Source organism: Erpetoichthys calabaricus, chromosome 6 (genome assembly GCF_900747795.2).
Source record: "Erpetoichthys calabaricus chromosome 6, fErpCal1.3, whole genome shotgun sequence".
Lineage (NCBI taxonomy): Eukaryota > Metazoa > Chordata > Cladistia > Polypteriformes > Polypteridae > Erpetoichthys > Erpetoichthys calabaricus.
In genome coordinates, this window is record NC_041399.2 from 197,192,387 (window position 1) to 197,218,828 (window position 26,442).

The following is a 26,442-nucleotide window of genomic DNA, read 5'->3' on the forward strand; positions in this document are numbered from 1 at the left end:
TTCCTGTTCTTATCAGCAAGATAGCAAATGTTCTTTTTTATGTTTTTTTTCATCAGGTGAAGACAAGATGGTAAAGGTCTGGCGTGTTTTCCCCTATGCTGATGAGTCTCTCAGTCTCCATATGAGTTTCTGCTGTGCTCAGCCACCTCTAAAGGTCAGCTGTTTAGGTTCTTTACTGGCTGTGGCCTTCCAAGAGCTCTCCAGTGCCACATATGGCATCGTCCATTACCATTTAGAAACCAAGAGCCGCTCCGATCATCCACCCAAGGACGACCCTCAAGATCTCATCACTGGTGGGTGAAATTATTTAGGTTCAGTTGGAGCAATGGCATCTGACAAGTCCATTTCCTGTAGTGGATCTTATCGGTTTTTAAAAGACATTTAATTTTAATATATTTGGCCCTTGTAGTTAGCTCTGAATTGTGTGATGGCTCTCTGTGTAGAATGTTCATATTCTATGTACGTATGTGTGAATTTTTAATTGGGAACTCTGCTTTGTTCCTTCACATATTCCCATAAAAGTCCATTTTAGGTTAATTGGCATCTGTATACTGACACCATAAGGATATGTGAGTGGCCCCTGCAGTAGACTGGCAGCCCAGGACTGTTTCCTGTCTTGGACCTGATGCTCTTAGAAGCATCATTCAATTTCCAGATCAAATTTCTCTTGAATTTAGTGTTCATACTTAGAAATATTCAAAGTTAGAATCTTTCAAAGTAAGAGGCACTACTGTATTAATAACATGGTGTAATTCAGTGCAGCAATTTTAATCAAAATCTGAGATGTAGTGGTTAAATTTATAAACATTTTTGGCAATCTGACATAGAACTACTCCATTGAGGAAGATAACAGTGGTTACCCAGACCTAGTTACAGATTGCCAAGGGGACCCCATAACAGTTCAAGCTTCAGGGCTCCAAAGATGGAGGTTCTGTCACTGGTTTCACTAGCAGCAGTAATTAGTTACTAATTAGGAAAGTGGAACGAAAATCTGCAGCCACTACAGCCCTCCAGGACCTGCATTTGACATTCCTCTTCTAAGATGATTGAATTGTTGGTTCCAGCATTGCGACTACTGTTACTAAGATGGGTATTGCCACCCAAGGTTTATAAATGTGAATACGTCGGTTCAGAAATGAGTGGTTCTATGGACTGATGAATGAATCAATGAATAACAGTGCAACGTCATACTGCTTGTTTAGTTAATGGGTTTTACCATAGAATTTTCTAGTAAAGAAACTAAGGCAGGAAACTCCTTTGGTAATTTGCTTCTATTACTGGCTCCAGAGCACTAAGGGGAAAAGTAACTTGAAAATTGATTAAGGGTTACAAAGGTTTTACTTCAAGAGAACACCAACATTAAAGAAATACAGCAGCATACGTAAAGACGTTATCCTATGTGTTTTTTCACCCTTTGCCTTCAGGGCTCTGCGCATGTTCACAACTGAATATCTTTGCTTCATCCAGCAAAGATGGAATGATAAAAATTTGGGACCATAGAAACAAGTTGCTGAGGTAAGGAGCGAAATCCCCGACCTTTCAGGTCAGTAAGTTTTATTCCAGTTTGTTTCCTTCAGTTCTTCATTTGCTGAGCCATAAGTAACAAGTATAGTGAAATTCTTAATTGTATTGTCCTTTCAGTGATGAAAAAAAAAAGAATTAGATTTGAAAATGTGGTATCCCTGTAATTAAGGGAAACAAGCAGCTATTTCTTTTTTATAAAATTGGTAAAACACATGTATTTATTATCATAAATTAATCAGCTTTCATGGGAGTAGAAAGGATGAGCAAGCAGATGAACATATACAGCTTTTGTTTAGTCGCTTGCTTGATAAAGAAAATCAAAGTTGTCTTCAGTGTGGCTTGTCTTTGTATTGTCTGCTGTCTCCACTTAACGTAAAGTGTGTTTGTTACAAAATGGCGCAGAGTGCGTTTGTTAATTAAATTTAAATTGATTTTGAACTTTAAACTTTTTCTCAAGGTCTTTATGTTTTTTATTTTTAACGTATTAAGTGTATTTATAACTAAATATTAACCCATCTAAGACAGGAAGAACTTTTACTTACTTTACATTTTTTTACGCCTAGCAGGCCATGCCACTTACCCTTTCTACCTCAAATTCAGTTCACCATCCTTTCTACCCTTCTCTCTTTGAACGTTTCAGAACTCTTTCGTTGAACGCAGTGCCAGAGAGTGTAGCCTTCTGCAGCAAGCGTGGGGATCTTCTTGTGGGGATCCAGAGTCATTTGTATGAAATTCATTATACCAAGGTCCTACCCCGACATTACTACTTTAAGGTTAGTACCAAGGCAGGACAATTTTTATTTTATACGAAACAAATGTTTACATATAATTTCAAGTCCATAGCCCTCTTTCTTCTATGACATTATGCTAACATAAGTAGAACTTTATTTTTTTATCATAAAATGTTCAGACCATGGAGAGAACAGCTGTCCACTTCAGGTCACAGTCCCAACATGGATCAGTGTAGAGTCACCATTTACCTTGACAATTTGTCTTCTAACTTGTGAATTAAGCCAGAGGTTGTGATTAAAACCAACATGGACTAAACGTGCACACGAAATTCCAGAATCAAACTATGGTCCAAATGCTGTTAGACATCATTACTCATGGCCGAACTAATTCCGGATCTAATGAACAATTTATTTAAAAAATTGTAATGGATCTAATAATTACACAATTAACATTGAAACTATTACAAAGTAAACAGCCGTTATGAAAATTTACAAACTCACAGTATTATTTCTCTAAGGGAAATGAGTAATAAATTATCTCCCTTATCTTCTCAATTCTGTTACACTTTCCCCAACTTTATCTGTTTAGCTGACTGTTTCTTTATCAATTATTGTGCAGTTTGACGAGGAGTTTACTGAACCAGTGCCAGACTCCACGATTCCAGCTTCAAAAGCTGCACTACATTCTCTGGACCCGAGCCTGATGAAGAAGCTGAAGGAGCCACCTTTGTCATCAAGGTCAACATTCAGATCAGTTTCAATTCTAATAATTCTTATGTTTAGCTATTAACTGATTACAGGCACAGAGCTCTTATTCATTCCAGCCCAGGCTTTTCATGTCATTCCCCTAGGCTGCCTTTTCAAAAGTGATGGGGAAGTTCATGCTTCTAAAACTCTCCTACTTCCGGAGGCCCATGAATTCTATATAAGTAAAATGTAGTATTATTTATTTATTTATTTATACCTGTATCCTTCAAGGTTCAAACCCCACAACAAATTACAAACACAAGAGAAGCACTTAACAAAGGTTCTTATTTGATCTAGTAGGGCCTTAAATGTGCACAAGCAACAACTGGCTTATCCAGCATCCCTGCCAGGTTACGTGTTTTAAAATGAGATATTGTTAGACATTAAAAAAAAACAAATCAACCAGTATGCTAGATATTACACTCCATTACACCAACTCCATAATTTTCTATATTCTTTTTTTACTGATTTTATGAAAAGTAAGTAACATTCCATACAATCAAGTCAAGCTTAATAAAACTAAATTCAACCCCAACTCAAGAGGAAGAGAGGGAGACCAACAGCCGAGGTAAAACTTTAAAAGTAGAAAAGAGGGAAGAGAATCCTTTTTTCCCCAATATAAATGCTTATTCTAAAATGTTATTGATTAGGTCCTGCCAGGTTTTAAAAAAAGTTTTGAACAGATCCTCAAACATAATATTCTATACTATAATAATCCACAGACCTACACAAAGAACTGAAGAGGATGTGGAATACGAAAATGAACAACGAGAAATGGAGAAGGTAAGGGAGATAGATGTCACAGAATAGGTGTCTGTACAGATCTACTGGATCCTTTGTTTGTTAATGAACCAGAAATATCATAACAACTCACCTGATATATTTCATTATTGACAGTTTTTTTGTTTTTCTTAGACTTTCATGTCATGATCTCTCAAGAAAATTTTAAAAAAATCTTCCATGAATTTTCTGAACTCATTCAATCTAGCAAAATGCTTAATACAGAGGTGTTGGACACAAAGCAAAAAGCAAACCAGGAAAAAATACTGGTTTAAAAGAAATTAACAATATATGTAAACCTACATAGATAGAAATTAGATTTCATTGTTTTCAAAGCATTTATCTTTTTACATACCTCCAGCCTGCATATTGTCACAACCAGTCCACAGAGCATGTCATGATTTTCATGCCACCCTGTCACACTTAAATGATAACAGCAGCTGTGTGGAGTACAGTACTGTTTAACATTTAACACTGTTGTACCATCAAATGTGATCATCAAGAACATAGACTTAGCACCCCCTTGGTGATTGGATTTTGAACTTCATTAATGACAAAAGCTAGCATTTGTGGATTAGCAGCATCATTTTATCCACACTGATCCTCAACACAGGCAGCACTACATGGGATAGTGTGCTCAGCTACCATTTTGATGTGCTCCTTGCTCATGTGTGACTGTGTGACCAAACCCTAATGACACCGCCATCATAAGTCTGTTCTCCAACAATGATTAGATAGCTTATGTACATTTATCATATATTCTGTTTTGCCCGGAAGTGTCCTCTTTTTGGGGTGAATTTTAGAAAACTATCAATCTGCCTGAGTTTTTAACACTTCACTCCCATCATTCCCAACCAGGTTTACTTTTATTAAAGTATCAACTACTGTATTATTATTCTCAGCAAAAATCAGATTGACCCGTAGCGATGATGCTGTAGATGAATGGTTCTCAAATGGTGCACTGTGCACATTATGGATGTAATTACAAGTACTGTACATTCACTGTACATACCATCCCACTGTTGTATGTAGAAAAATTCCAAGTGGAAAAACACCACCACCCCTACCCGCCTCGCCTGATATGAGACAAACTCCAGACTCTTGTCCTCTTATCCTCTTTTTTGGCTCAGGAAACCTGGTAACCCTATGCTCACAGAGATTTGTCTTGGTGACCAAGATATCAATCTCTCCTTTAACATTAACCAAATGGGCGGAGTGGTGGCTCTGAGGCTAAGGATCTGTGCTGGTATCCAGAAGGTTACCGGTTCGAATCCCCATCACTGCCAAAAGAGATCCTACTCTGCTGGGCCCTTGAGCAAGACCCTTAACCTGTAATTGCTCCAGGGGCACTGTACAATGGCTGACCCTGCGCTCTGACCCGAAGGGGTATGCGAAAACTAACAAATTCCTAATACGAGAAATTGTATAAGGCGAAATAAAGAACAAAACAAAAAAAACAGTTGGTTAAAAACGTCAGAAATCAGGAGTGTGGACACTAGAGGGTACTGTTGCTCCTCATACCCAACACAACAGATACAGGGCACAAGTTAAAAGCACAAAGAGCTTATTTATTTTTAGGAAACTCTTCCCAAAGCATTTCCTACCACCACAGCCACAAGTAAATAATGGGCACTGCACAAAGTTATTCATTCTTCTCTGTCTCTTTCTCCTCCACTTCTCCCAGCAAGCTTCGGTCAGTCAAGACCTCTTATATTGACCAACCCAGGAGTGCTTCTGCTCTTCCACCCACGTGGTCTGCAAACACTTCTGGGTTAGGCGAAAACCTCATGTCATATGGCTCCTCCACTTTCACAGCACCCTCTGGCAGCACCCACAGTACCCAACAGTGCTGAGATATAGAACTATAAGTCCCAGGGTGCCCTGTGGGAATCTGGGGCACCACTGCAATCCATGGGAGTTGCCATCTAGCATTCTGAGGGAGTCAGTGCCCTTAAGAAACTGCCTTCCCCCATCCTTCCATCTCTTGGGGGTCCCGGTATTGTTGGACTGCCAACTGTCTCTAAGAAATCAGACATTTTAAACTACTTGGAATCCTCTTCACTGCCAATCAAACTCTTGTACATCTCATTTTGGCTGTAGTGAAAGAGACTCACAGCATCTTTACATCCTTAGATATCTGGTCAAATTCAGGATGCCTCCCTCTGTGCTCATCATCTTCTACTGGAGCACAGTGGAGTCCCTCCTCACTGGCCTCCTCACATCCTGGTGTGGCACCTGCTCAGTCCAGAGCTACAAAGCATTGCAAGTCAGCACAGAATATTACTGTCAACCAGCTGCTTTCTGTTAAGAGTATCTGTAATATAATGCTACTTCAGGAAGGCAAACAAACTTATTAAAGACAAGATCTATCCTGCAGTCTCTTTCCTCCCACCTCCACTCAGGACCAATAGCGATCCTATTCACACAACTATATATGAGTTGTACAGTCACTCTGTAATATTCTGCATAGGATCTCATCCACATATTAACCTACTGTATGAGTAATACATGAACTGACACTCACTCTCTAGTACTCCACATAAGAACTCAGTATGTTCAGCTTGATAGCTCTTCATTTTGGAGCAAATGGCAATCTCCCGCTACACTAGGAGATCTAATAGTTACTTTATTGCTTCAGTCACTCTAAATATAACTAGAAATTTAAAAGCAACATAGTATGTATTAAAGTATAATAATACCAGTAGAAAAAAGTATGATAGAAAATATTAATAGGTAGTAAAGTCTGGAGGTATACAGTCTTAGAATGCTTAATGAAAACCAAAAATGGCAAGGGTGCATGTTATCCTGGGTAGCTTTTTGATTCAGCAATCAGCATGATGCATGAGTTATGGTCTTCGACATCTACTGTACATGAAATGGTCTCTCTCTCTCTTTCCCATGTATCTCAGTCTCTGATATCACCTCTTCCTGTCATCACTCTCTGGTTCCCCCAGACAGGCCATTATTTATGTTAAAAATGCATGTAGGGTCCCGAACCATGTGATATTATACACATATGCTTCGCCCAAAAGTTTTGATCCTCTGACTTACCTGTGCAATCTCTTGTTCTGTCCATTTTCTTTAACCATTAAGTTATAAATTGTCTGACCATTTTAAAATGAAAGCATCAGAAATTACAAAGATAACAAAACAGATGCATTAAATTTATAAAATACTGGTACAAGACAGAACAAATTGCAAATATATTTGGGTTATAAATATTTAGTCTACAAATAAGAAAGATTGTAAATGAAGTTAAATGCTTTCAAGTAAATTTCCTTTCTACATTAGTTAGGTACGTTGTGTTCAAGGGTCCTATAAATTCCTCCGTAAATTAGTCAGGTCCTATTTTAAAAAACAATATAAGCAGTCTGCAGTTATAAAAATGAAAATGTTATCCTCCAGGACAGTCTATCCATAAAATCCATCCAGAAACTTACTTTGTCATCAGATTGGCTGCCCAAACTGTCTCAAAGTGTCCCTGAGGAGATTCCCCCAACACGATCTTTGGTTCTTTTCCAGTTATTCATTACACAGTGTGTATACATCCATAGATGTATGTGTTATATGATTGTATACAGTTTACCATTTGAAAATTGCTTATTAAGGACATTAATGAAAACAAATTCCTGACTTGCCATCAAATAGCTGTTAACCATCACACATGGGATTGTATGGAAGTAAATGCAGTTGCTTGCTCTTCTGTCTGTCCCTTGACTTGTGTTGCTCTTCCTGCTGTTTTTCTCCAAGAGGCGAGCTGCACTTGCTGCTCGAGACCAGGAGCTCCTCCTCATTAAACAAGGCAACCTTCTAAGCAGAAGGAAACCTGTGCGCACCAAGGAGACCCAAAGAGAAGCCTTCAAGCAATACATGCAGCTCTTCTATAAAGGACTGCAACCTCCTGTAAAGGTAAGGTTTCCTAATTCAGAAAATTTGGGGAAAGTAAAAACATCCTGAAGATGCTCCATATGCTATTACGTTGTTATAGTAAGCCTGCTGATCAAAGTGGGATTATGAAAATCTAAAATCATTTGTTCAGTGCCTAACACCTTTTCTACAATCTGACTATTTTTATTGGCAGCAAATGTGGGCTATATTGTCCTGATTAATGTCAGAAATAATTGGTGGCAACAATGCCCCAGTAATTTTGCCCCTTAAAAAGCAAGAGTGAGGGCATAAATGCCCCAAAAGTATATGTAATATTAGTGTGTTATTGTGAAATTTGTGAGACTTACCAGTTACATTTACTAGGGTCATACAGTATATTCTGATACCATAAGATTAACACACACAAAGAAACGCACACATAGACATAGAGATCCTATCCAGACAAAGTCTTGGGTGATGCCAATTGCCAGTCTCCCCTCAATATTCCACATAGGACCCCCTTCACTTAAGAATGTATATGAGTGATGCCAAATGCCTGTCACTCTTAGCACTCTACTTAAGGACTCCCTATCACCAGCACTAATAAACATTCGGGTGTCTTCACGACACACAAAGGTTCAGTCACTCTGGTTATAGAGCCACTTTCTAACCAACAGTGTCTTACTTCTACTGTACTTGTTCTAAATATTAAGGAGTGATCACTTAGCCTTGATAAAGAAAGCGGCCATCTTCCTACACTAGGTGCCCTAATAACTACTTCAGTCACTCAAGATATAAAGACAAAGTAGAGAAACCAATAGAAGAAAAGTATAATAGGAAATAAAACAGATAGCAAAAGTCTGGATATATATAATCTTAAAAAACATTACTGAAAAATTAATAGTGCCAGGAGTGGATGTTGTTCTGGGTGGCATTTTGATTTAGCAGTCAGCATTATTCCTAGGTTATTTTCTCCAACATCCACGTGAAATGGTTGCACATGTCTTGATCTCTGACATCACGTCCTGTATCATCGCTGCCTTCTGTTGTCTATGGAGTTTCAGGACATGGGACATTGCACACATTTGATTGGCTGGCTGTCCTTATGATAAATGACTCTATTCGAAATCTTTGATTTTGTTTATGTATCTTATACTTCTTTCCTTTCCCAAACTATAAACTAACAGAAACAACTTCTAGCCCATACTTACTGTATTTTCCATCCTCAGGTTATAAACTTATTGAAACTGCTGCCTTAAGATTATAAATTACTGGTGCAATACCGAAAGAATGTGTGAATGAGAAATACTTCCAATGTGAATTGCCTCTGTAATTAAATTGCTTTTAAGAGCCCTGTAAATTCAGTTAATTCTAGTTCATTTAAGGAAACATTAAAACGTAATACAAACATTTTGCACTTTAGAAAATTGAAGATTTTTCACTACAGGACACTGCTTATTTGTTTTTTGTTTTTTTTTGCTATTGATGAGAAAACTTTGGTTCATCTTTTCCTTTTATACCCACCAGACCAACTGGATGTAAACCACCTTACACAACTTAACATAACTATGTCTCTCTGCCTGTAATTCAGATCCTGGAAGATGATGGCATTGATGACTTAGAGCCATTTCAGACACCAAGGCCCCCTCCAAGAGAGTCCCCATTCATTCCTGAAAGAGAGAAAGGGGGTTTCTTTCCCAGCCCAGCCCTGGCAAGACCTTTACGTCAAGGATCTGCAGCAACCAGTGAGGCCAGCCACCAAGAATCAGAGCAGGTGAGAGACTTTTGAAATCCATGAAAACTCCATCTAATTGTGTATCACTAGATCACCCAATGCAGATAATTCCATTTGAACCTGCATATGCCCATAGTGCAAGACTCATAAGAACAGAACCTAGCAGTCCGGACTTATTTGCTTTCCTCACTGACCCCTGAAGGTATATAATCAGTGTCAGTAAAGTTTGGCTTTGTTCATTCTCAAATATATGTTATCAAAGTATTGACATTTGTCTCTGTAAAATCTAAAGTGCTTAGATCTACACATATTACTCCTGGGAACCCACTGTTTTACCATGGACGGGTCCTATAGTGTCCCTCTTCTCATTTTCTCACTCTTTATTTACATAGACCAGTACAGAGGGTCCAAAATCCAAAATATAGCCCTTGAATAGTTGCACGCACCAGCCTGTCACAAAGGTGCACCTGCAGTCTTCATCTCCAGTTATGCTCACCTTCAGGGTTGATTGTTCTCCTTCTTTTATATCTGTAACCCAAGGTGACAAGATAAAGCACCTGAGCAATCAGGAGAGGAGCTTTACATCGTTCTTCATGTATTATATGCAGTAGATATAGGAAGCCTTTTAAAATTGAATGTTTTTATTAATTTAAATAAACAAAAAGAAGATAAATCATGTCAGTGCATTTCCACCGCTTTTGTGAAATTTCATCCTATACAAAGAAGGTGAAAAAAAACATTTAATCAAAATCAAAAACGTAGAGAAACCTTGTGAGAGCATCATCTGTGCATAGCCCACTTCTGTTTAACGTAAAGATTTTCAATTGGATTCAGGTCTGGGCCATTCCAGAACATTAATCTTCTTTTGGATAGCAAAGTCAAGTCAAGTCAAGTTGGGGAGCATGCACTGGTACAGTGTGTTGCCGCACCCACTACACGACGAAACAACCCCCCAGGCAGACACGCGGTCCAGTCCCACCGTCTCTATCTGCTGTAGCCAGGTATTACGTGGGCCACCCCTTGGCCTGGTGCAGCCACTCGGGTCCCCAACAATGAGGATCTTACGAGCCGGATCACCCTTGGGGAAATGCGCCACATGGGTGTAGTGCTGTAACTGACGCTCCCTCGCAATGCAGGTCATGTGCCTCATTCGGAACTCCATGAGAAACACAAAGTCAAACCAACGGTACCCAAGGATTCTCTGGAGAGACACAGAACTAAAGAAGTCCAGTCTTCGTCTCAGGTCACTGGATAGCGTCCATGTTTCCCAACCATATAGCAAGACAGGAAGCACCAGGACTCTAAAGGCTTGGACCTTTGTCCTTTTGCATAGATATCGGGAGCGCCACACGCCCCTTTCCAGTCATCTCATGACCCACCATGCTCTCCCAGTCCGTCTACTGACTTCATAGGAAGAGTCACCAGAGACATGAATGTCACTGTCAAGGTAAGTAAACCCCTCGACGAGGTCGACACTCTCACCACAGACAGACACACTGCTGATGGCTGTGCCCAAGAGGTCATTAAAGGCCTGGATCTTGGTTTTTATCCAGGACACTTGCAAGCCCAGACACTCAGACTTCTCGCTCAGTCTCTTGAGCGCCCCGATCAGAGCCTCCATTGACTCAGCGAAGATCACAGCATCATCAGCAAAGTCAAGATCAGGGAATCTTTCTTCACCAACAGATGCCCCACAGCCGGTGGACCCCACGACCTTGCCCAACATCCAGTCCATACCAGCATTGAACAGAGTAGGAACAAGGACGACCCACCCACCCCCACCTGGATGTACAGTGTATAGTCTTAGAATGCTTATAGAAGTAGCTTTTAGATTTAGAGGTCTGGCTGATGCACAAGTTGTGTTCAACACCAAGATGAAATGGTATCTCTTTCTCTAACATACTTCTGTGTCTGACATCACTCTCTGGCCTCTCAGACAGGCCATACTTATGTTATATATTCACTTGTGGTTCTGGACCTTTTGCTATTACAAGCATACAATATGTTTGACTAGCTGTCTTGGTGATGGATGGCTCTGCCTAAAAGTTTTGATGCTCTTATGTTATTTGTGCAATTTCCTGTGTCTTCAGTTCTTTTACTGTTAAATTGTAAATTGTGTGATCATTTTAAACTAAGAGTGCCATAAATTACTTGCATAACAAGAAAGAAAGAATGTGCAGATGTACAGTAGTTAGATAAACAAAAAAGAATGAATGCACAAATGCATTTTATTTGTCACAAGAAAGAATGCTGATGCAATTAGTTAAATTGCCTTCAATATTTCTTTACAGTTCATCACAGTCCATTGTAATTGAGTGAGACTGCAGCCTATAGTTCCAAAGTTATGTCTTTAATCACTCAGTTACAAAAGAGTAGTTAATAGCTGCTGAGGTAAAGGATCTAACCAGTTCAGGTGGTCGTCAGGGTGGTAGGATGGATTGATGGTTCAACATTATCAAATGATGATTTTAGACTGCCGATTTGTTTAATGTTTCTTCTAGCTGCCATCACATGGGGTATCCCCAGTTCTTCAGGAAGGCACTTTCCCCAATTCAGTATTGCTAAGTCAATTGTGGCCACCAGAAGCATTCCAAAAGACAGAAGATGAGGAAGCATCACCAAGAAAGGAGGTGGCTCAAGCTAACAGCTATAAAATGAAACTCAAATTTCTTGAGGTGAGTGCAGCAGAAGATAGCAAGAGCAGTTACAAAACTCCTGTTAACTGAAGTGTCACCTACTGATTTGTTCCAATTCTTATTTCAGGAAGCAAAGTTGGAAGAAGAGCAGGAGGAGGAAGAGGAGAAGGATGACGACGATGAGGAAGAATCCAGTTTTGCTGCCCTGATGGCAATGATCGATCAGGTGCCAGTTAGAGAAAGTCCAAAGCTGTCTCCTGAGCCAGAGATTAAGAATGAGCCAGAACCAGAACCGGAGCTGAAGTGTGAGTCAGAGCCTGCAGTTCAACCGCATGTGGAGCCTAAAGATGAACCAGAGCTGATCCCCAGGGCACAACCAGAGAAGGTCTTTCTTTGTCGTTTTATTTGGTTCAATGTAAAAAAAAAATCAGGATTATAATGCATGCAAATGCCTTAATTGAACATGGAAGCTAAAAACAAAACACTGCCTAGAGCTTGTACACAGTCAATCAATCCCTTTCAATGTAAAGCTGTCGCTAATTTGTTTTTTCTTACTTTAAAATGTATTTTTACCTACACATCTTTATTTTTAATTTTAAGAGTAAATGGTTTCTTTGTTACAGCCAAAAGTCAAGCAACTCTCTCCAGTTATAAAGCACATCCCCCTTCCACAGCCATCACCACCTCCACCTCCACCAGCTGAGCCCCCCAGCAGCCCATCTCCAGTCCCTCTGCCCAGCTTCATCTCACAGTTCACAGAGCAAGACTGGTTTAAAAGAGTATTCCCAGAATCAATCCTTAAGGTAAGATGAACCAAAGTGTTTCACTGGGTCATTGGCTAAAATCTGCTAAAGGTGTATACTGTCTTCTTCTTCTTCTTCTTTCGGCTGCTCCCGTTTAGGGGTCGCCACAGCGGATCATCTTCTTCCATATCTTTCTGTCCTCTCCATCTTGTTCTGTTACACCCATCACCTGCATGTCCTCTCTCACCACATCCATAAACCTTCTCTTAGGCCTTCCAAGGTATATACTGTATGAATACTATATAATATATTATTTTCTAGTCTTTCAGTTAGAAATAATATCTCAAATCAATCAGGAGTGATGAAAAAAAACGCAACTGACACTAAAATTCTTTTTGCAGGCAATTTTGCAATTGTAAAATGGTAGAAACACTAGGCAGTTTTAATGTTTTTTTGGGGTGGAAAACAATTAATCTTGCTCTTGCTCTTGGGTCCTAATTTGGGATCCTGAGGTAGTTCATCATGTGGTGGGTGCAGCATCGCACCATATCAGTGCACGCTCCCACCCTCCCTTCCTCTCTAGGCTCACTTCCATGTCCTTGTGTTCTCTTCTGTAGCTACACAATCCATTTAATCCATCACACACTGGCAAAATCGGTTCGTTTTATGCATCTCGTTCACATCACCATGGAGGAGTGTAATGTCACATGCTGCATATTTTCTCATACAAAGACACACCATTGGTCATCAGTGGTCATCATTGGTTTGGGTAATATAATTATTTGTAATTTCTGTCCTCTTACAGCCACTCAGTGCCAGGTTCTTCACGAGCATCCTGCTGCAGAAACTGAAGATCGAGAAGTACCAGATAAAGACTGACATCCTGGGCGCTCTGGTCATTTTGCACCAGCAGGACTGTCTGGAGAACTTGGAAGAAATGCGTGAAAAACTATTGTCTGTCCTCAACTATCCAGAGCCTCCTTCACTTATGGTATAAATAAAATGTCTGTATATTTATAAATGTAACCTACTTTACTAATTGTTTTAATCAGTGCTCAGGTCAAAAAGATTTGGTCAAAGTTTACTCACTTCTATTGTAATGAAATACCTTAAGAGACACGTTAAGGAGAATATTCCAGATAGTTCCAGTTTTCACATCATCACAAACAGTCCACAGAGGGTGCCATATGACTTACACTTCATACCACCCCAGCACCCTGGCATAATATAAACCGATATTCTAGAGCAAGGATGGGCAGATTCAGTCCTGGAGGGCCGCAGTGGCTGCAGGTTTTTGTTCCAGCCCAATTACTTAATAAGAAGCACTTATAATAATAATTCTTTGCATTTATATAGCGCTTTTCTCATTACTCAAAGCACTCAGCAATTGCAGGTTAAGGGCCTTGCTGAAGGGCTCAACAGAGCAGAATACCTTTTGGCATTTATGGGACTCGAACCAGCAACCTTCCGAGTGCCAGGGAATATCCCTAGCCTCAGAGCCACCACTCTGTCCACTTATTGCTCAAGTAACATTTCTGCTTCACTTTAGTTGTCTCGCTCATTAAGATTTTGAACCCTTATTGCTTATTTTAGTCTTAAACAGCTGTATTCTTGATTTTTAATTGCTCCCAATTAGGAATAACATGCAAATGACAAAAGAGACCAGCATTTCTCCATTTAGTTTGTTTCCATTTACACCTGTGTGTATTTATCATGCACCATTGGGTTTAATTAAATACTTGGAAGGAAAGTGAAGAGAAAAAAGCGAAGCACTGAGAATTACTCATCTGTTTTAGACTTCAAATCATTTGGATGATATCCTTAGAAAAGAAAACAAATCTAGGATATGAGAATAACTTGACATGGCAGAGTTAAAGCACTAACAAGTCATGAAATTAAATTATTGACAAGGATTGGTTTTTAATTAAGCAACTGGGTTGGAACAAAAACCTGCAGCCACTGTGGCCCTCCAGGACTGAATCTGCCCACCCGTGTTCTAGAACATGGATGTTGAACTCCAGTCCTGGAGGACCGCAGTGGCTGCAGGTTTTCATTCTAACCTTCTTCTTCATTAGTGACCTGTTTTTGCTGCTAATTCCGTAACTTCTTTTGCTTTAGTTTTAATTAACTTGACTCAGGCCCCTTAGTTGTTTCTTTTTCCTTAATTAGATGTCAAACAGTAATGAGACACAAAACAAGCTGCCACGTGACCAGCACACCTGTGCCCATCACACAATATCTAAAAATAAAGAAAGGTGAATGTCTCAGTGAGGTTGATCTCTCATCTCACCAAAACATTTACAAAATACAGAAAAATCAGTTTTGGAAATGTCTGCTGTGGCACAATGAGAGCAGCAACAAGCCATTGAATTAAATAACAGGCTTAATTAACAGCAAGAATCAGCTCTTCATTAAGAGATTGGTTGGAGTGAAATTGGTTTAGATGGTCATCTGTTCACATTTCATTTCATTTTGGCTGCCATTTAATGAAGAAAGGAATAAATTCAGGGGACTGAATCCTTAAAATCAGAGCTATTAAAATTAAGGGAAAAGAAGATAATTAGCAGCAAAAACTGGTCATTGATTAGGAAAAGGGTCAGAATGAAAACCTGCAGCCACTGCGGACCTCCAGGCCCAGAGTTCGACACCCCTGTTCTAGAGTATGGTTAATAGACTACAGCTCAACATTTAACACTGTTGTACCATTTGGACTTCCTAACTAGCAGACCCCAGCTTAACATAAGCACTCCACAGGATAGTGCACTGAGCCCCCTGTTGTACGCCTTGTTCACCTGTGAGTGTATTGCCAAACACAGCTTCACCTCCATCATTAGATGTGTTGATGATACCACTGATATGAGGATGGACGTTTAAACAATTGTTTGGTGTGATTTGCTTTCATTTTTAACATTTAATATTAGGAAATGTGTACTTGTAATGATAAAGCAAGCATTTAGAAAACAGCTAGTCAGAAGAAAAACGTTTTTGTGATAAGTTCTATTCAGGCAGTAAATGCAGTGGATTCAGAAATTATTCAGACCACAGGTATAATGGGGTTTGAGTCTGGCATAAAGTTACTGCTTTAAGGAGCTCATTTGTACTTTATACCTCCTTTTTTGAAACTCCTTTATCCATTATAGGGTTACAGTGAGATGGAGTCCAACTTGAAGGTATTGGGAGCAGGACTAAAATCTGTAATTGATGAGGTGCCAGTCTGTCACAAGTCACATTCCTGCATGTACCCACTGTGCACCAGTTTACAATGCTGAAATAACCCAGTTAATGTACAGTGCCCATACGAAGTATTCACCCCTTGGAAGTGTTCACATTTTATTTTTCTTCAACATTGAATCCCAGTGGATTTAATGCTGCTTTAATGACAATATTTAACAGGACTCTTTAATGTCAAAATAAAAGCAGATCTCTGCAAAGTGGCCTGAACTGATTACAAATATCCATCCATTTTCCAACCCGCTGAATCCGAACACAGGGTCACGGGGGTCTGCTGGAGTCAATCCCAGCCAACACAGGGCACAAGGCAGGAACCAATCCCGGGCAGGGTGCCAACCCACCGCAGGATTACAAATATAAATCACAAAATAATTAATTGCATGACTATTCACCCCTTGGGTCCCAGTCTGTGTGGTTTGTCATGTGGTGGGTGCAGCAACATGCTGCATCAGCACATGCTCCCATCCTCTTCCTCCTCCTCACCTCTTTAGGTCAGTATTTAGCAGATGACAGCCTTGATTCTGTGTGAACAGGTCTCTCTCTCTGTCAGCTTTGCATTCATTTTTCTTCATTCTTCTTTGCTATACTGCACCAGCTCTGTCAGATTGCATGGAGATTGAAAAGCCTTGAGATCTGGGCTCTAACTTGGCCACACCAGGACATTAACATTGTTGTTTTCTTTCAATTTCTGTGTTGTGTTGGCTTTACATTTGAGCTTGTTGTTTTGTTGGTCTTCTCTGAAGGTGCTGGATTCTTGCAGGCTAAATAAGCTTTTCCTTCAGGTCTTCCCCGTATTTTGCTGTATTCATTTTACCTTCACAAGCCTTCCAGGCCTGCTGCAGAAAAGCATCCCCACAGCATGATGCAGTCACTAACATGCTTCACAGTGTGTGTTTTTGATGATATACGGTATTTGTCTTACATCGAACATTTGATCTCATCAGACCATTGGACTGACTCCCATGTACCTATTGGCAAACTCCGTGTGCATTGTGACTTTCACTAAAGATTCTACTGTTGAAGCACCCAGGCACCCAGTTGTTATCTGCACAATCACTCCAATCTAAATCACTGTAGCTTGTAACTCTTTCAGAGTTGTCATAGGTGTCATGGTGGCCTCCATTACTCGTCTTCTTGCATGATCTCTCAGTTTTTGTGAACGGTCTGCTTTAGGCAGGTATACTTCTGTGCCATAGTCTTTCTATTAATTATTATTATTAATTTTTATTAATTACTTATTATTATTAATTATGAGTCATTAATTGGACTCCAAGGAGTATTCAGTGACTTGGATATTTTTTGGTCCCCAATCACCTTTTAAAGTAAGTTGCTTGGAGTGCTCTTTTGTTTTCAATGTGTAGGTTAGTCCACCATACTGACTCACAACAAGTTGGACCTTCCACATTCAGGTGCATTAATATTACAATCACCTGAAACTCCACACAGTTGACCTCCATTGAACTATGACTTCTAAAACCAAACTCCAGTGATGATTTAGGTGCATCAGGGGCAATTATTTTGTGTTTTTAATTTTAATTATCTTAGATCACATTGTAGAGATCTGTTTTCACTTTGATATTAAAAAGTCTTTTTCTGTTGATCATTGTGAAAAAAGAAAAAAAAATTAATCCAGTGTTTTAGAACAATAAAATGTGAAAACATTCAAGATGGTGAATGCTGTTTTATAGGCCCTGTATCTTTCATATAGGGAAATAATTCCATGTAGCCAGAGAAAACCCTTGTATCTGTAACCAGTGTTCACCGAACGCACCGTACTGCTGCACTCTGGCCTTGAATCCGGTTAACCTCCAGAGCTTTTAAGTTGTGAATCACAATGTGCTGGATTGTAAAAACTGCCATGAAGGAGTAATGCAACTACACTGAACTCTGTTATCTGTTAAAGTTTATTATTAATAAGCTGAAAGGTTGAGATAGAAAACATTTGAGTGTTCAAGTTCTGCTTCCTTCTCTCACAGTGAACACAATGAACACTGGGAAAGGTTCACACTGATGATGTAACATAACACTGTCAACGGATTGGGAAAATACAACAGGAAAACATACAGCATAATGAATATTATGAGGATTTGGTGAAGATGCAAATAACTAAACTTAGCATTTTAAATACTTGTTACATATCCACAGAGGAAACACTTATAGTAGTCCATACAGACAGTGACCAACGTGGGATTCAAACACCCAGTTCAGTGCTGCCCTGTTGTTTTCAATTTAAAAATTTTCTTATGAATGTAACTGTGTGTTTGCCATCTTGCAGAAATCAGACCAAAGGCTGTTCATTGGCACTGCTCTATCAGTTCTTACATCTTTGTATCCCAGCAGCAGGGAGGTCCTCATTGAACTGCTGGTCCAGCTGATTGAGGCAGATTTGGATTTCAGGTGGGTGTCCGCATATTACTGAATTGTGACATTTTAATAGACAGCAGGGTGTTGGGCAAAAACAGAGGAAAGAAAATTGGTCCTCACCTAAATGTCATTTAAAATGTGTGTTGAGATATCCATGATATATAAGATAACCTATCTCTCATCTCCCTTTTATGATGTAGAAAGAGCATTCTGATTTGGCTCAAGAAGCTGGGGCTTGAAGATCCCAACAACTATCTGTGTGAAGAGCTAGACTCATGGAATTTATGGATAGAGGAAAGAGCCCCCAGTAAGGCTGAGCTCCGCAATATCATTAAAGAGTGGCTGGAGCTGTGGTCTCAGAAGTTCAAAGTAAGAATGAGGGAGATGTTCAGTCCTCAGAGAGTTTGGATGGACTGTGAAAGAAGACTGGGTCCTGCTGAGTTTAGGAGGGGTCAGACAGGTGTGGACACCAGCTAGTGATATACCAGGCATGTTGGATTATGGAAGCTCCCAGAGTGATAAACAGTATATAGGGCTGCCTGCTGGGACAGAGAATAGCACAGATGCATCACTTCAGATATTGAGTCTGACTCTCCTTTTCTCCCAATCTGTGGCTGCTTTTTTATTAGATTTTGTATTTGGCTAATTCATGGTGACAATTTGTTACATTTCTTTTGTTTTTCCAATTGAAGCATGGACAGGTGATTTAATGTCTTCATAGTCATACAGTGCCAGTGACGAGATTTGAACCCTCAACCTCAGGATTTGAAGTACAAGGTTTTAAGTACTACACCACACTGCCTGTCAGGAAAAACAGTCACCTCATGCTAGAATTGAACCCTAATCTTCCAAACGCAAAAACTAACCAATTAAACCAGCATTGTATTGAGCTGCTGTTGAATTTTTCCAGTATACTCTGGTTTTTCATCCCAAACACATGCAGGTTATATTGATTAGGGACTCTAAATTGGTTCAACATGAGCGAGTGTTGGTGTTTGTATGATTGTGTCCTACAGTAGAGTAGCAGTCTATCCAGGATTGGTTCCTGCCTCATGCCTCATGCCTTTGGTACAGGCACCATCTGTCAGAACCCTGAACCAGACTGTCATACTAGCTCATCCATCCATCCATCCATTTTCCAACCCGCTGAATCCGAACACAGGGTCACGGGGGTCTGCTGGAGCCAATCCCAGCCAACAATGCATTGAATATTACAAAGATTATAGAAATAACTTATAGAAATAAGTTGAATTCTAAAACTATTGAAAAAATATCCATCCATTTTCCAACCCGCTGAATCAGAACACAGGGGTCCGCTGGAGCCAATCCCAGCCAACACAGGGCACAAGGCAGGAACCAATCCCAGGCAGGGTGCCAACCCACTGCAGGACACACACAAACACCCCCAGCACACACTAGGGCCAATTTAGAATCGCCAATCCACCTAACCTGCATGTCTTTGGACTGTGGGAGGAAACCAGAGCACCCAGAGGAAACCCACGCATACACGGGGAGAACATGCAAACTCCACGCAGGGAGGACCCGGGAAGTGAACCCAGGTCCCCAGGTCTCCCAACTGCAAGGCAGCAGCGCTACCCACTGCGCCACCGTGCCACCTATTGAAAAAATAGACTGAAATATTTATTTTTGACTAAATTCACTTCATTTTTTTGTAGTGCTCAACTTTCACAGGCTCAGAAGGGTGTAAACCGCTTATGGGTGATAAATAAGTTTTAAGCCAATGTCACATTACACTTCTTCTGTTCATAGGGTATGAGGTGGTTGATTTTGTCACTGTAATATGTCAGTTTAGATGACTGAAAATCACTGGACATGTCAAATTTAGTGACTGCTGCATGATGAATTACCAACATAGTTGAGCTCACTCCTTTCTGTGAAAGCCAATAATGTACTGCCTGATGGACCCCTTCCTGGAAAACAAAAACTTCAATCAGAAGCATCCTTGTACAAAATAAACCTCTGGTGGTCAATGGTCAGTTATAACAGATAAACTCAGACACAATCTTAGCCATACCAGCTGGCCACCAACTGGAAGCAGAAACCTTGTAAATATTTATGAAGTATCTGGAGGAGATGTTGGGACAGTTTAGCTATTGGCCAAACAAATGAGTCTGATGGACTGAATGGTTTCCTCTTGGTTGTCAAATTTCTTATGTTTTTATGTTCAACATTTTAGCACCCTGTAGCTAAAACCTCAACTCCACAAAGATATTTTGTTAACCTTTTAATATTTAGCACACCTCTAGAGGTATTAATGCGTGCTGTAGTTTGTATGTAATGATAATTTCAGTGAGGCAATTAGGGCCTAAGCCATTTAAAGCTTTTGATTAAGAAGGACAATTTTGAAATTGGTCTTAAACTTAACTGGAAGCCAGTGCAAAGACCTAAGAACAGGAGTTACAGTCATATGAAAAAGTTTGGGAACCCCTCTTAATTCTTTGGATTTTTGTTTATCATTGGCTGAGCTTTCAAAGTAGCAACTTCCTTTTAATATATGACATGCCTCATGGAAACAGTAGTATTTCAGCAGTGACATTAAGTATATTGGATTAACAGAAAATTTGCAATATGCATCATAACAAAATTAGACCGGTGCATAAATTTGGGCACCCCAACAGAGATATGACATCAATACTTAGTTGAGCCTCCTTTTGCAAATCTAACAGCCTCTAGACGCCTCCTATAACCTTTGATGAGAGTCTGGATTCTGGATGGAGGTATTTTTGACCATTCTTCAATACAAAATCTCTCCACTTCAGTTAAATTTGATGGCTGCCAAGCATGGACAGCCTGCTTCAAATCATCCCATAGATTTTCGATGATATTCAAGTCACGGGACTGTGACGGCCATTCCAGAACATTGTACTTCTCCCTCTGCATGAATGCCTTTGTAGATTTCGAACTGTGTTTTGGGTTATTGTCTTGTTGGAATATCCAACCCCTGCGTACCTTCAACTTCGTGACTGATGCTTGAACATTATCCTAAAGAAGTTGTTGATATTGGGTTGAATTCATCTGACCCTCGACTTTAACAAGGGCCCCAGTCCCTGAACTAGCCACACAGGCCCACAGCATGATGGAACCTCCACCAAATTTGACAGTAGGTAGCAGGTGTTTTTCTTGGAATGCAGTGTTCTTCTTCCGCCATGCAAAGTGCTTTTTGTTTTGACCAAATAACTCAATTTTTGTCTCATCAGTCCAAAGCACTTTGTTCCACAATGAATCTGGCTTGTCTAAATGAGCATTTGTATACAACAAGCGACTCTGTTTGTGGTGTGAGTGCAGAAAGGGCTTCTTTCTCATCACCATGCCATACAGATGTTCTTTGTGCAAATTGCGCTGAATTGTAGAACGATGTACAGATACACCATCTGCAGCAAGATGTTCTTGCAGGTCTTTGGAGGTGATCTGTGGGTTGTCTGTAACCATTCTCACAATCCTGCGCATATGCCGCTCCTGTATTTTTCTTGGTCTGCCGGACCTGCTGGGTTTAACAGCAACTGTGCCTGTGGCCTTCCATTTCCTGATTCCATTCCTTACAGTTGAAACTGACAGTTTAAACCTCTGAGGTAGCTTTTTGTAGCCTTCCCCTAAACCAGGAGACTCAACAATCTTTGTTTTCAGATCTTTTGATCGTTGCTTTGAGGATCCCATGCTGTCACTCTTCAGAGGAGAGTCAAAGGGAAGCACAACTTGCAATTGACCACCTTAAATACCTTTATATCTCATGATTGGACACACCTGTCTATGAAGTTCAATGCTTAACGAGCTAATTCAACTAATTTGGTGTTGTAAGTAATCAGCATCGAGCAGTGACAGGCATTCAAATCAGCAAAATTACAAGGAGATCCACATTTGTGTACAGCCAGTTTTTCACATTTGATTTAATTTCATACAACTAAATACTGCTTCACTAAAAATCTTTGTTCGGAAAACACCCCAGTACTCAGATGTTCCTAGGATATGAAAGATACCACTGTTATCTTTTTTGTCGAAAGTAGAGTAAATTATTATGCAGGCTGAGAGGGGTATGTGGTTGTACAGTCTAGTTCTAGAAATGCTTCTTGTAATGATTTTGTAATAACTGAAAGCTATATCTCTGTGTATTTGTCCATCTTCCCTAGTCTGAACACATCAAGGTGTTTGTAACAGAGCCACCAGATGCTGCACCCTTCAGACCAATAGATGCTGTGAACTTCTTCTGTAAAATGCAATTGAAAAAAGAGCTGGCAGCAGGACCTCTGGCACCTCTTCAGCGAGGTCACCAAAGAGACACTGTATTGGTGTTACCAGACATCCACAGGTCAGTTCTGATTACAAGAAATTGCCTTTTTGTGGTTCACTAAGCAACCATAAAATTTGCTACCAGGGTAACGGGACATGTTGGATGTGTAGGCTGAGTACTGCTAGCTAGGAATACATCGCCTTTTGCCACATTACTCAGCTCTGATATTCTTTTTCCATCTTTTCAGATCTAGACCAATCCTAAGACTTGGAGAAACTGGAAGTTTCACAAGGAAACAGAAAGTCAAAGGTGATGTGCTATAGAGCTTTAGGGATATAAATTGAGTGTTTGAGAGTAGGAAGGCAGCACAGCAGCAACATTAGGCTTAATACACAACCTGAAAAAATGGTATTTCCTGTTTATTATCCTGTCCATTTTAGGGGAATATTTAGATGAAAAACTTGGTAAGGCTAAGAATGGTAGCGTGTGATAAGCAGAGCTCCATGTCTGCTGTTCTGTTCATGTGCTTTCTCTATACCGTTGCATCCAAGTTGGAAGATGTAGCATTCACAAATCAGTACGCGTGTCTGGTTTTTACAGGCCACGTAAAAGACCATCATTCAGACCTATAGGTGATACCGTCTCCCCTGTAACTACCCACATCTTGTTATAATAAATTAGTCTGGTAGTGATGGATTTCATGTGTTTCATGCTCTGCAAATAAGGTCCAAGAGCGTCAAGGCAGATACCTATCTGAGACAGAGTGCCAACCTAACTCACTCTGCTAATGACACTGGGCCAGTTTAGAGTCATTTATTAACAGAACATGTTTGTCAAGATGGTAGCACTCTTGAAGATGAGTAGACCATGTAAACACCACACAGATAGCCCCTGGCCCAGAAAGTAAATCCAGTCTCTTACACCTGATGATGACAGGAGTGACCAGTTTTTGCTGCTGATTATTTCTTTTTATTAACTTGACTCAGGCCCCATAGTTGTTTCTTTTTCTTTAATTAGCAGCCAAACAGTAATGAGACACAAAACAAGCCATCACATGACCAGCTCCCATGTGCCCATCACACAATATCTGAAATTAAAGAGATGTGATGGTCTTGGTAAGGTTGATCTCTCAGGTCACCAAAACATTTTGACGGTGCTCTTAGAAAGAACAGAAAGACAACAGTTTTCGAAATGTGTGCTGTGGCAGAATGAGAGCAGCAACAAGCCATGGAATTAAATAACGGGTTTAATTAACAGCAAGAATCGGCTTCTCATTAGGAAAGTGATTGGAGTGAAATTGGTTGGAGTTTGAAGCCCCAGTTTAGCTGGTCATCTGTTAGCTCATTTCACATCTCATTTCTGCTTGGCTGTCATTTAATGAAGAAAGGAATCAATTCAGAGGGCTGAACTCTTCTAACAGGGCTCTTAAAGTGATGGGGAAAAAGTTAATTAGCATTGAAAACTGGTCACTGATTAGGAAAAGGGTTAGAATGAAAACCTGTAGCCACTGCAGCACTCCAGGCCTGGAGTTTGCCACCCCTGACCTAGATGGTTGATTTGTTACGTTATTGTTAATGCTAATCCTGCCCTACTCACATTTTCTCTCAGCACATAACTAGTAAATTCAGTAGGCTACTAGTTGGTAGCCTTCAGTTAACGTCAGATGTTTTGAGTGGCTGTGATTGATAATATTACAAATCACTCTTATTTTCTAAACCTTGTTAGGTAGGCATACACCATAAAATTGGTAACCATATACACATATTCATACAAGTGGAGTGGTGGCTCTGAGGCTAGGGATCTGCTCCAGTATTCTGAAGGTTTGCTGGTTCAAATCCCATAAAACACCAGAAGTGGTTCTACTCCATTGGGCCCCAGAGCAAAGCCCTTAACCTACCATACCTGTCCTGGGTATGACGTTAATTTGCATCCAGCCCTGCAAGCAGGTCCTCCAACTTGTAGGGAAAACATGGGGGCTGGTGGCAGGATTGGCACTCCAGCCACTGTAATAAAACCTGACACTGTTCAGTATGATGCTGAGGTCTCACCCGTTGCACGAATGCACTTGGATCTCAATCCGGGTTGTTTGCCATGTGGTGGGTGCAGCAACGTGCTGTAATCAGAGCATCCTCTCTCTCTCTTATATATATCCTTTCCATACTTGGTATAGTGATAATGTAACACCTGTAATTTTGCTAAGCAGGTTTATAAATGATTGATATTTTAATCAAGTAAGATGTATATTAAAGTACATATGCATGGTATATGTTAATTATCATTTGTAAAAATAAAATTGAAAAATATTTAAAAGCCAAGCTACAAAACAGAGTGGTCCAATGAGATAAGTGAGTGACCATAGGTGTACCCAAGCCTTATACTGGCACCATTAAGCTGCCTTTCAGTAGTAAGCGCTGCAGTCTTACTACAAGTAGTGCACTGTAATGGATGTGAACAAGTTTGTTGTTGCTAACAATTACGTTTTGTTCTTTCTCTCAATCAGGTGTATCGTTGCCTCCACTATCACACCAGTATCTACTCTCCGGCTTTGTGCCTCATATCGCACTATCTCTACCTAAAGTGGAACTGAGTCCGTTTTCTCTTCAAAAGAGCACAGAACAGGATGCATCTCATACCTTAGTGAGGTCTCTCAACTGGGTCATGAACCGTTACTTCTTTGTGGAGCACTCCTATGCAGATGGTTATCGGTGATCACTTGATGGTCCAGTCTCTTTCAGGCCTTCTGTATTTTCAATAAGAGACAACATCAGACTTGAAGTTTTTCACATTCTACGCCTTCAAAAGAGCATTAAGTCATCCAGACTCTTGAAAAGTCAGCTTCTTGATGTGCTTTTCCTTGGCCACATATTCTTTGGAAAAATGGGCTAAACAATCATTATCATCAATAAATCTAATTTACTATGAGTTCAGATTGGCCTGTTAGAATAATATTATATATGCCGTATATTAATATAATTTACTCGACTGTAACTTTGGTAGAAAGGGGCTTGAATATCTGAGAGATCTTTAAAGTTATTCTATTTTGCTTGTCTTGTTCACCTGCAAGGGTCACCTTTTGCAAATTGGACTGAGGAAAGAGGCCATACAAGAAAGGAACCAAAATGTAGAAGTCTGCACCAGGAATGGAATCCTGCATGATCCAGAGGACTCAGAATAAAAGCTGTAGGCACAGGACCTTTTTATTTTCAGTTTTCCAGGGCCTCATTTATAAAGCTTGCATATGCTCATAAAAAGGCCCGAAATGTGCATATGCAACTTCCCACATGAACGTTGGGATTTTTAAAAGAAAACTTGATGGAGGAACATACATATATTTACAGCGACTCTGAGAAACGTAGAAATGATGACACACTTGATCAAACCAGCCAAACCAGCTAAATGACAACTCACGCATAATAATTCACATCACTGAGCCTTTATTATAATGCGTGTTGATTTGACAAACATGTTACACATCAAAGTGTTCCATATGATGTACAGACTGTATTTTATTCCACTTTATAAATGGCCAATGCTGCAAAATTGCACTGAAGAACTTTTTTATTTTTTTTTTTGTCAGTATATATCAGCTACCTGTTGTCACTTCTCAGGGAACTGGTCAATAGATGAAGAATATCTCAGCTAAGTTTCATTCCATTATCCCAGCTGTGCTGGAAGCCATTAACCAACCAGAGAGGCACTACATCCAGTTTTTGCATGGTGTAGGTGCACATACATAAAACATAACATGTTTTTGCCAACATGAAAAGGCAATTTGCAGCAGTGTCTGGTTCTAATAATGTAATTGGAGTACTTTACTGCATTCGTATTTCAGTGGGGC

At 40.0% G+C, this 26,442-nt stretch overlaps 1 protein-coding gene across 1 annotated transcript in view; it reads left to right on the forward strand.

The window, feature by feature from the left end:
- The window catches only part of wdr97 (WD repeat domain 97), a 38,184-nt gene extending 12,649 nt beyond the window's left edge, over positions 1 to 25,535 (forward strand). The window contains exons 7-22 of the mRNA XM_028803313.2: positions 57 to 293; positions 1,425 to 1,515; positions 2,165 to 2,297; positions 2,875 to 2,993; positions 3,725 to 3,785; positions 7,533 to 7,691; positions 9,241 to 9,423; positions 11,886 to 12,059; positions 12,148 to 12,405; positions 12,644 to 12,823; positions 13,569 to 13,754; positions 18,270 to 18,391; positions 18,559 to 18,727; positions 22,504 to 22,682; positions 22,852 to 22,913; positions 25,105 to 25,535. Coding sequence (XP_028659146.2) covers positions 57 to 293; positions 1,425 to 1,515; positions 2,165 to 2,297; positions 2,875 to 2,993; positions 3,725 to 3,785; positions 7,533 to 7,691; positions 9,241 to 9,423; positions 11,886 to 12,059; positions 12,148 to 12,405; positions 12,644 to 12,823; positions 13,569 to 13,754; positions 18,270 to 18,391; positions 18,559 to 18,727; positions 22,504 to 22,682; positions 22,852 to 22,913; positions 25,105 to 25,313 — 2,522 coding nt within the window. The 3' untranslated portion in view covers positions 25,314 to 25,535. The remainder of the gene's footprint in view (positions 1 to 56; positions 294 to 1,424; positions 1,516 to 2,164; positions 2,298 to 2,874; positions 2,994 to 3,724; positions 3,786 to 7,532; positions 7,692 to 9,240; positions 9,424 to 11,885; positions 12,060 to 12,147; positions 12,406 to 12,643; positions 12,824 to 13,568; positions 13,755 to 18,269; positions 18,392 to 18,558; positions 18,728 to 22,503; positions 22,683 to 22,851; positions 22,914 to 25,104) is intronic.
- Positions 25,536 to 26,442: the final 907 nt, after the last annotated feature.